Source organism: Lotus japonicus, chromosome 4 (assembly GCF_012489685.1).
Source record: "Lotus japonicus ecotype B-129 chromosome 4, LjGifu_v1.2".
Classification (NCBI taxonomy): domain Eukaryota; kingdom Viridiplantae; phylum Streptophyta; class Magnoliopsida; order Fabales; family Fabaceae; genus Lotus; species Lotus japonicus.
The window spans coordinates 53,174,468-53,186,205 of NC_080044.1; the positions used below are offsets into that span (position 1 = coordinate 53,174,468).

At 42.5% G+C, this 11,738-nt stretch overlaps 1 protein-coding gene across 1 annotated transcript; it reads right to left on the reverse strand.

Moving 5' to 3' along the window:
- Nucleotides 1–9,979: 9,979 nt before the first annotated feature.
- On the reverse strand, nt 9,980–11,387 carry LOC130712946 (uncharacterized). The gene is made up of 4 exons (XM_057562757.1): nt 10,802–11,387; nt 10,386–10,703; nt 10,115–10,119; nt 9,980–10,003 (listed from the first exon to the last, which is right to left on the reverse strand). Exons 1-4 carry the CDS (start codon nt 11,385–11,387, stop codon nt 9,980–9,982), a joined length of 933 nt encoding a protein of 310 aa, XP_057418740.1.
- Nucleotides 11,388–11,738: the final 351 nt, after the last annotated feature.

An 11,738-nucleotide genomic window follows, 5' to 3' on the forward strand; every position in this document is an offset into this window, starting at 1 on the left:
TCTGCCAAGGGCTTAGTGAAGATATCTGCCCATTGATGGTCAGTATCAACATACTCTAATGATAGAGTGCCCTTCTGAACATGATCTCGAATATAATGATACTTTACCTCTATGTGCTTTACTCTTGAGTGTAGAATGGGATTTTTGCTGAGGGAGATGGCAGCAGTGTTGTCACAGAAGATTGGAATCTTCTTCAGAAACAAACCATAGTCCTCCAGATGATTCTTCATCCATATGGTTTGTGTACAACAAGTGGCAGCTAAGACATATTCTGCTTCTGCAGTTGATAAAGCAATTGTGTTCTGTCTCTTGCTTGACCAAGTAACAAGATTTGCTCCAAGGAAATGGCAACTTCTTGAGGTGCTTTTCCTTTCCACTCTGTCTCCAGCAAAGTCAGCATCACAAAAACCTGAAAGTGTATACTCTGATGTTTTTCTATACATCAAGCCAAGGTTAGTGGTTCCCTTCAGATATTTGAGGATCCTCTTAACAGTTGTTAAGTGAGTCTCTCTAGGATCTGATTGAAATCTAGCACAGAGATGCACACTACACAATATATCAGGTCTGGAAGCTGTTAAATAAGAAGAGAGCCTATCATTCCACGATAGAGCTTTTGACAAACCTTAGAGGAAACTTCCTCTTTCTCAAGAATGCATGTAGGATGCATTGGAGTCTTTAAGATGTTGCAGTCACTCATGTTGAACTTCTTCAGAAGTTCCAAGGTGTACTTCTTCTGATGGATATAAGTGACTCCTGGTCGTTGATCAATTTGAATTCCCAGAAAGTACTTGAGCTCTCCCATCATGCTCATCTCAAATTCAGCCTGCATCATCTTAGAGAATTCCTTGCAGAGAGAGGGATTAGCAGAACCAAATATAATGTCATCAACATAAATCTGAACTATAAGAATATCATCCTTATAGGTTCTGCAGAAAAGAGTGTTGTCACCTTTACCCCTTACAAACTCATTCTTCAGAAGAAAGGAGCTAAGCCTTTCATACCAAGCTCTGGGAGTTTGTTTCAGTCCATAGAGCGACTTCTTGAGCTTGTAGACATGCTCTGGATGCTTGTCATCTTCAAAGCCAGGAGGTTGCTTGACATACACTTCCTCTGAAATGTAGCCATTGAGGAAGGCACTCTTGACATCCATCTGATGAAGAATTATGTTGTGATTCACTGAGAATGAGATCAGTAGCCTTATAGCTTCAAGCCTTGCCACAGGGGCAAAGGTCTCAGTGTAATCGATCCCCTCTTGTTGACTGTAGCCTTGAGCTACAAGTCTTGCCTTGTTTCTCGTGACTTCTCCTTTTTCATTCAGCTTGTTTCTGAATACCCACTTGGTTCCTATGACGTGGAAACCTTTGGGTTTAGGCATTAAAGACCAGACATCATTCTTGGTAAACTGATCTAGCTCTTCTTGCATTGCCAGAATCCAGCCTTTATCTTCAAGAGCTTCATCAACTAATTTGGGCTCAATGAGAGATACAAGTCCCTTCAGACTCAGAAGAGTCTCTTCTGAAGGTTTGAGCATGGACCTAGTTCTGACAGGAGAATCTTTGTTGCCAAGAATCAGTTCTTCTGGATGAGAGGCAGCTATTCTCTTCTTTTTCTGAAGTTGATCAGAAGTTGTTGGAGCATCTTCTGATGCTTCTGCCTCTGGAGCAGCATCCTCAGGGCTGTTCTTTGGTTGATCAGCTTCCGATGGATTAATGCTGAGATCTGCAAATCTTTCAAACAGCTTTGACTTTTCTGAGCCAAGCTTGTCATCAAATCTAATTTGGATAGATTCCTCAACAGTTTGAGGGACAATATTATAAATTCTAAAATCTTTAGATCTTTCAGAATAACCAAGAAAATAGCATTTTAAAGCTTTAGAATCGAATTTACCCAATTGCTCCTTTGTGTTGAGCATGTAGCAAGTACTCCCAAAGAGATGGAAGTAAGAGATATCAGGTTGTCTTCCTTTGCACAGCTCATAAGGAGTCTTCTCCAGAATTGGTCTGATGGAGATTCTGTTCTGGATATAGCATGCAGTGTTGACTGCTTCTGCCCAGAAGTGCTTGGCCATACTTGATTCTTGCATCATGGTGCGAGCCATCTCCTGAAGAGTTCTGTTCTTTCTTTCAACAACTCCATTTTGTTGAGGAGTGCGAGGACATGAGAAGTTGTGAGAGATCCCTTGAGAGTTGAATAATTCTTCAAAAGCTTTGTTTTCAAATTCTCCACCATGATCACTTCTGACAGTAATCACTAAAGTTTGGAACTCCTTCTGAACTTGGGTAATGAAGTTGGTGAACATAGTTTGTGTTTCATCCTTGTGCCTTAAGAACTTTACCCATGTCCACCTGCTGTAGTCATCCACAATGACTAACCCATACTTCTTTCCTCCAATGGATTCAGTTTTTCACTGGTCCAAAGAGATCAATGTGAAGTAGCTCAAGGGGTCTTGTTGTAGATATCACATTCTTTGCTTTGAAAGGCTTTTTGGTGAATTTTCCCTTCTGACAAGCTTCACACAAAGCCTCTGATGAGAACTTCAGACGAGGCAATCCTCTAACGAGGTTTAGCTTTCTTAGTTGAGAGATCTTCCTGAGGCTTGCATGCCCTAGGCGTCTGTGCCAAACCCATTGCTCATCATTAACGGACATGAGACACTTGACCTTCTGAGATAGCAGTTCAGATGATTTGATTTTGTAGATGTCATTTCTTCTCTTCCTAGAAAACAGAACAGATCCATCTGTTTGACTGACAGCTTTACAGCAGGTTTGATTGAAGATCACATCATAACCTTTGTCAGCTATTTGGCTTATGGAGAGCAAGTTATGCAATAATCCTTCCACCAGAAGTACATCATTAATATTTGGAGTTTTTCCATCTCCTATGGAACCTTTTCCAATGATCTTTCCCTTCTGGTTTCCTCCAAAGCCAACGTCTCCTCCTGACTTAAGCGACATCAGTTTTTGGAATATAGACCTTATGCCCGTCATGTGTCGCGAGCATCCACTGTCCAGGTACCATGACATTTGTCTTAACTGAGCTGCATAAGATATCTGCAACAGGAATAATTTTTTTCCTAGGTACCCATATCTTGGGTCCTTTCTTGTTAGTTTTCCCAGAAGTTCTCGGAACTTTGGGTGCAACAGGAGGATAATACAAGGGAACTTGATTATAATATTTAGACATGTCAAGTTTAAATTTTCCCTTTGGTTTTACCACCTTGGGTGTAACCTTTTCTGGAATGACAGTACCGGCAGGAACAAAATGCTTATGCAAAGGTTCGCGTTTGGGCTTAGATGGATCACCTCTCATAGGTTGGGAGTAGCCAAGACCACTGTTCCCATTTCTGCTTATGCCATAGATCATTGAGCATGACATTTTTAGCACGAAGAACAGAGTTGTCATTTTTAAGAGAGTTCTCTTCAATGAGTCCAGAGACTGACTTCTCATGAACTTCTGATGTACTAGTTTTAACATCATATTTTCTTTTAAGCTCTTTATGTTTATTTAAAAGCACATCATGTTTCTTCATTATTTCAGATAATGCAGTTCTTAGTTCAGATGGAGAAAAATTAGAGAATACCTCATCGTCATTCTCAGAGTCTGAGTCATCTTCTGAAGCTATCATATCATCCTGTGCTTCAGCATCTCTGCTAGTGGTAGCCATCAGAGCTTCCACAGCTTCATCTTTTCCTGACTCAGCTTCATCAGAGTCAGTCGCATCAAAGGTCACAAGAGCTTTCTTCTTCAAGTTGACCCAAGGGGAAATGGGATGTTCTTTTTCTTCTCAAAGGCGGCCAGAAGGTCTGCATTGGTGAAATTCATCTTCCCTGGAACAAAAGGCAACAAAGAAGAGTCAGCAGGACATAAGAGGTGAAAAATAAACAAGGGACAAAGAAAGACCGCAAGAAAGGGGCGAGAAAACCTAAGTAGGCGGGAGTTGACGAATTTATGGCTTTACCAATCACGCGAGCACAGTCTAAAATCGGGAGTTTAGCCAGGAAGCTGATAACTACTTTGCCCTCAGGGGTTAGAGAATCCTCAGGTGGGTCGACTACCGAGGATATTTCTTGGGTCCAGTAGAACGAAAATCGGGCGGTACCATCCCTTAAGGTAAAAACCTCGGGGTAGTCGTGAGACACCACGATCTTGAAATACCTACGGGCGAGGTCGGCAGTGATTGTGGACCAAAAGGGGTTGAAGCGTTGGCGATTGGGCCTAGCCTCCAGGGAGACCCAGTTGCGTGGTGGTGATGGCTGGGCGGCCACACCAAAGAAGTAAAAGAAGTGACAGGGCTCTGGCTCTTGCTGGATTGCGTCACAAAGGATCTCGAAGCATCGCAGGAAGGCCCAGCTGTTAGGGTGAAGTTGGCAGGGAGCGACATTGATGTTGTGAACATATACTCGTGAACATATACTCGTACACATAAAGGGAGTGGGGGTCACGCACGAGGTGGTAAGGGAGGCGGAGCCAAGGGCGCTCAGAGGCTGAGCAGCCGCCATAGTACAAAATATTGTCAAGGGGTTTCTCATGACAAAACCCACTAGACGTCGAGGAAAGCTCACAAATGGACGACCACTGCTCTAAACTGGACGGTTGGTTAAGGATTGTCCCGGCTGGGAGGCCCTTTGCAGCAGGAACCGGCAAGGATTCCGAGGACTTAGCTCGAAAAGCGGCAATGTCTTTCTGATCGAGCAGGACTCCCCCGGGGGGGGGAGGGGAAGGTCAATAGGAGGAATGTACCACAAGGGGGTAGCAATGGTGACATTGCGAGTAGGGTTTTTGGTTCGGCGTCTTGATGCCATTAAAGGAAAGGGTATAGGAAACAAAAACAACTTCGAAGTTTTAAAGACTCACTGGAAGGAAGGGCGGCGCGCGGGGCGCTGTGAGAGCTGAGGCAATGGTCTGTTGAAGGGTTTTTGCACGTAAAAAGGGTGGCTCAGAGTTGAGGTTGCGAAATGAGTAGGGGTTGGGGGAACAACGTCTTTATAGGCAGGGGATGATGATTGAAGGGAAACGTGTGAGGGGGTGCTGTGGGCAGTTGTTGAGGAACGTGGAAGGAAGGTGGAAAATCGTGCACCATAACGTCGGAGAAATGATTGCAGTTGAGGGATTTCGGGGAATGGGAACGACACGTTAAATGAGAAGTTACCACGGGCAAAGCTCATTGGTTCAAATTCAAATTGACAGGCTTTTTCATGATTTGAAGGGACGTTTCGAGGATAGCGGTTAAGATTCTATAGATTCGCTGACCTTTGCGTTCTTCAGTGCGTTACATGTGGCTTACACGCGTCAAGCCACCGTGGTCCATGGCGATTACATCTGTTACAGGGCGAGGGGAGCAAGCACTGTCACCGCAAGCCTACCTGTGGGCTCGTGGAATTAGAAGAACTTGTTAGAAAGATCAAAACGTTAGTCTTAGGATTTACTTACCAAAGCCATGTTGGCAATTGTTTTGAGTCACTAGACTTTAGCATTAGTTAGCTTTTCTCATAGTCGTCGCCCCAGGTTTTTTCTTTAAAGACACTCTCAGCTCTCATGCCTCGAGCTCGGTGTCTTGTGGACTTGTGGACTGGGCGAGACCCTAGGGGCCCTCGCCCAGGGACGCTTGCCCAAGGCGACGCGTGAGCCAGGAAGTTGGGCCTTCTCCCAGGAAGCCCAACTGGCCCACTAAGTGTAGTTAGAGGCGCCAAGCCCAGGCCCAGCTCTAAGTCTATAAATAGGGGACAATTACCAATTGTAAAGGACTCTTGGCTCATTTGAGGAATAACAAACCCGAAATTCAGTTACTTTCTCTCTCTAAGCAGTTACGCTCTTACGCTCTCTAGATTCTCACATCAGGATCCTTTCACTCTATGTATTATACCTTGTTGTTCCTTTGTTATGGTTGTCTGCATTTTAGCTAATGTATGTGTGTGCCAACATGTCGGACACGATGTTGTAACATCTTGACTATGACATGTGTCCCTGCGGATTTGATATGAGTTGGCTAAGTTATCTGTGAAGCTGTGCTTTAATTACGTGGTATTCAAGCTAGGGTTGTTGAAGAAGCTTCTGTGTGCTATATGAAATATATTATTGTGGAATCAAATCTGCTGAAGAGGATTTGATTTGGTTTAAATTGTGAAAGTTGTTATCTTTTGTTCAAATCTTATTTGATAAGATTTGTTACTGGTTTAAAAAGATTTGTTCCAGATCTGTTTGTGGACTCTATTTTTGTGCAAGCCCATTGAAGATCAAGGCCTGCTGAAGAACAGCTATTTAAGGAGGCTTAACCCTAGTTGCTAAGGGTGCGTTGGGCACCCAAGGATTGTGCTTTTAGGGTTTTGTTTTCTGAGTTCTTGTTCTGTTATTTTGTACACCTCTCTACTGCCTCCATTGATAATCATATGGCTTAGAGTTGGTTTGTTTAGTTGAGTTGTAATCTCTTCAAATATGTGTTTGATCTTGAGATCATCTTTATTTTGTTGTGAGCTGTTAATCACCGTGGCAGTGATTGAGAGAAAGTGAGAGGGGGGTTCTCATACTTAGGGGGAGACCTAAGTAATAAACCACGAGTAGGAATAAGTAGGAAAGGTAGTGAACTAGGGCAGTTCAGTTAAGACCTTTTGTGTACTTGATTCTCTATAATTGTGGATTATCTTTCTCGGGTTGATACCCTCCAGATGTAGGTGATGTTGCACCGAACTAGGTTACCAATCCTCTGTGTTCTTCTTTATTATTTTGCTAGTTTAATACTGTGTTGCACTTCTGATTTATAAGCTGTACGTTGTGCCAGATGTCCTAGACATTTGGTTTGACATCTGTCCTGTGCGTGAACCGGAATTTCATACCTCATCTCTATGTTCTTGGATAGAACATTAAGGTTCCACCACCTACATCTCCACCTACCTCTAAAGTAGCCCCTCTAGAAACATTAAGACTTTTCTTCTTCCTTCCTCTGTTCTCAACTTTCTTAGGTTTGGACAACCCGGAGTTGTAAAGAAGATGGTATGGGTGTATCACAAGGGGGGAACATCAAGCCCTTCCATCCTCACTGAGACGCACCAACCATCCTGTATGGAAGCAACCTCTAAATGCAGGGCAGTGGGACCCTCTTCAATATTTGAAACAACAACATAACTGCAATAAAAAAGAATAATTTCTGGGAAAATAACAGAAAGCAGACATCTTGAGCACGATGAACAAGCCCCGAGAGACTCCTCGGCGAAATACGCCACATGGAAAACCTCAACTTCACGGAGAATGACATCCCTCAAGGAGGAAAAGAGAGATCTCCCACTAGTTAAGGACAGGAAAGCCCCATCATTCATCGATGAGACCTTAGTTCTGGACGCCTTTTCTCTCTGACCAACGCATCCCTGCCGCGAAAATCTCACCATAGCCACCGATAAGTACAAGCCACCCAATTACACACCATTTAGAAGGCTAATGGCTTGAGAAGCAAGCTCCAAATAAGGATATTGTACAAACCCAAAACGAAAATTCCTCCTTATCTTCCTTTGCCTATGGAAAAATACAATCACAATTAAGGCTCCCAATTTGGACAAAAAGCCAACGAATATGGAAATAATTGGAAAGCTCTTGGACCCCGTCAACGAAGAGGGTGAAAATCGGTCTAAAAAAATCACCTTCCACTGAGCAGCGTCGTCGCCCTCATTCGTCGGATCATTGTTGATAAGTGCATACTTTACCTAATTTTAATTTCCACAGCAATTTAGGCACTTATCATGAGAAATTTTTATCAAATTGACTCTCCTTTGATTTGATTTGGTAAATATATAATATTTAGTTGTAATATGTTTAATTTAGATAGAATAAGCTTTATAAGTGTTTTAACTTTGAGCTTTTGATGTAGGAAAATTTGATTATTGGGACGAGACGACTATCCACGACCTGGAAAAAAAAAATGAAGGACTGGTGGCAGCATTGAGTGTCGGGGTCTCTCTTAATTTTAAGTATTGGTTCTAGTATAGGTCTTTAGTTTTGTATCTTTTGTTTCCTTTTGGCTTTTCCCCTTTGGTTCAGGTGGTTTTTGTTGTTTATGTTAAGTTCAAGCGCTAAAACATCGTCTATCATGTTTTGAATGATAACAATTTTCAGAGGGTCTTAATGCAATACTCAGTCTTTCAATATGATTTTATTTTTCAAGAAACATATTTCATGAATCATATCTACATCGTCTGATGACAAAGTTTAAGACTACTCAAAGATCAATCTAGTCAACGTACAAGAAAGGTCAAAGCAACATGGAAGACTATCAGAATGAAGAAAAGATAAATACGTGGATCGTCTGACCAAGCGATCAAGCCTAGTTCCCCGATGAATTCATCATGGTTTAGGGGGGATGTGAATTGGTACCGTCTTTCAGACATCTGGGAGCATCTTGGTCTCCTCACGGAGGACCAAGAGATAGAGCTCTTCCCCGAAAAGGCCACTTATCATGAGCTCTTAAAGGAGAAGTCACCGGAGATTCTAGAAGACATGAAGACTGTGATTGTAAGGCCTGGGCGGGACTGGGAAGCGGTTGATGGTGAGATCATTTTAGTGCGAAGGAAGGACATGACACCGCTGGCTAGAGTTTGGGCTGAATTTTTGCAAGACTCCCTCTTTCCTAGCTCTAACAAATCTGAAGTTAGAGAGGTTGCAATTGTTTCCACCTACTGTATTGTGAGAGGCCATCCTTTGGATGTGACGAGGATCATTGCTGGTCGGATTTATTCCCACTACAATGGGAGTAAAGATAAGTATCGACTCGTCTTTCCTCACTTGATTAGTTCTGAAATTCTGGCACACGCGGACATATGTTCTACAAGATGTCTAAGACAACTTGTACAACATAATACAAAACAGTTAATTGAATATGCAAAGTAAAGAACATAAGCTGAGACAAGACACACAGGATTGTTAACCCAGTTCGGTGCAAAATCACCTACGTCTGGATGGTTTTCACCCAAGAGAAATATAATCCACTATTCAGAGAAATTGTACACAAAAGGTCTTAACAGAACTGCCCCAGTTCCCAGCCTTTTCTACCTATCTCTACAAGTGATTAATACTTAGTCCTCCCCCTAAGTATGAGAGCCCCTCTCACTTTCTCTCAATCACTGCCACTGTGATTCAATGGCTCACAACACGAGAGCAAGGATAGATCTCATGATCAAACAACAAAAAATCAACTCTCAGTAAAAGAATCAATACATGAATAAGCTAAGAGAACAACAAGTGTGAACACAGACAAGAGTAAACCCTAGTTTTACTCAACATAAGCTCTCTACCTAACACTAGGTTTCGGTCTTCATTTATAGCAGTCATCCAGGCCTTGTCTTCGATGGGCTTGGACAAGCAAAGGTCCACACAACACTCAAGGAGTTAGTAGGAAACAAATCTGCAGAAGAATCTTCAATATAAAGTTTCCTATTCCAGAAATAAAACTCCCACAAACTTCAAATCAAATCTTTGAAACCGATTTGATTACATAATAATATAATCCTTGGGCGGCGAGCAGAAGCTTCCAGAAATACCCTATCTTGATCACCAAATAATCAGAACGAAGCTTCACAGAAAACCTAGCCATCTCATTGTAGGTTTTGCAGGGACAGATGTCACAGGCAAGTTGTTGTGACATCGGGTCCGACATGCTGGCCAAAAACTTAACTTAGCTAAAATGCAGACAACATAACAAAGGAACAACAATCTCCCCCTTTGTCAAATTTTAGCTAATACAATCCACTACCATAAAGAACTCTTCAACAACTTGGAACTTGAAAAACACTTGAATCATCATAGAAGAGCATCCAACAAACAAGGTAGCTTACACATCAACATAGCTAGTAGCATTAGCTATGCACATTTCCATCTCAGAACCATTCTCAGTGCAGCAGAATACCATATCAGAGTTTAGCACAACAGCACACAATCAACTATCACAAACAACAAGATGTTGTTTGTATAGAACACACAACTGCACAGTAGCAAGAAGCTACCAAACCACAATAGCAGAAAGCTATAACAGAACCAGCTACCAAATACCAGAGAAAACCAAATACTAATTACTCCCCCTTATTAGCATAATTTGGCAAGGGTAGTCATAACAGAATAGCATCTAAGTGCTTACCAGAGCTATTCACAGAAGTCAGCAACACCATATTCAAGAATTATACAGACCAGGAGCAAATAAGAAGCACACATAGCCACACAGGGCTCAAATACATCCAAAGGAAAAAAAATAGATCAAAGAGATGTGCTCTGAGTTGCAGAACTCTGAGAACCAGTGACATCCTCTTCATCTTCATCTTCATTGTCTTCCTCTTCTTCTTCCTCTACAACCTCCTTAGTCTCAACATCTTCTTCTTCATCAGCAACAGCCTCAGCTTCTTCTTCTTCACTTTCTTTCTCAGCAGCAGCAGTTGCAACATCTGACATAACCTTGATGAGTCGATCAACATTGAGTTTTCTGACCTTGCAAGCCTGAATAGTGTCACCAAGAGACTTGGAGACCGCCTTCAACTCAGCCAATATGTCTTCCTTGCTAGAACCAACTGCCTTAGTGCCACTGGCTCTGGCAGTTCCCTTTGCTGCAGAGAGCACAATGTCTGGAACATGTGTCCCAGCAAACAACCGGTAGTCAAACTTGAGAGGCAGGGGCTTCTTACCTTGAGACTCATCAGCCATCACAAGAGTAGGTTGTTGATGTGCAATGATCTCTGAGAGGAGACAAGGAAACAGAATAGGCAACCTCACAACATATGATCCATCATGCTTGAGAGTCTGCTAAAAAATAGCTTTCCAAAATCAAACTCACCTCCAGTTCCAACAAAATAAAGCATTGTGGCCAGAGGTGGAGTCATACCAGACAAGTGATTGGTGGCCATCCAATTGGCAGTACCAATCTTGTAGAGAACAACATATTTGGCAGTAAGACTCCCAAATGGAAGCAATCCCTTCGTAGGCCACTTCCTGACCAACTTCCCAGTAAGGGTTGTAGTAATCCTATTCAAATCAGGCTCCCCCTGAGCCACAACAACAGGGCTTCTGCCCAAAAACTCATTGATCACTTCAGAAGAGAAGTTGATGCACTTCCCCCTCACAAACACCTTCCTGTACTCAGCACTAGAAGTACCATCACAATCAGCAGGGATGTTCACAATGAACTCCCTAACAAGCTTGTCAAAACATCTGCCAAGATCCTTGACAGTCTTCATCAAACCAGCAGCAGAGATAACTTCCATGATTTCCTTGAGTTCCAAGGCATCTTCATGCAGTTCCCTTTCAATAGCAAGCCTCCTTTGAACCACATATTTCCATCTCTGAGCAGAGTCTGGAAAATGAAAGGACACATTGTCCATAGGAGCATTAGGAACATTGACAGGAATCCTCTTACCTTTCATCCTTTTTCTGGCTGTGGTTGAGATGTCTGGGACATCTTGTTGACATCTGGCTCAGAATCAGAATCTAACACATGCTTTCTTTTTCTTCCAGGAGATGGTTCAATCTTCTTTTCTTTCTTTTTCTTCTTCTCAGGAATTTTTTACCTGAGAGCTTTTGTACGTCTTGGGTGTCTTGTACATTGGATCCTCCTTCTTCTTGCTTCTCCTTTCTACATCCTTCTTGCTTGCTGACACTGTAGCCTTCCTTTAAGCAGATGCATTTGTGGGTACTTCTTCATCATCAGAGACATCTTCTTCAGAGGCAACCAACTCTGGTTCCTAACCCTTTCTTGACACGGGCTCTGGGATCTT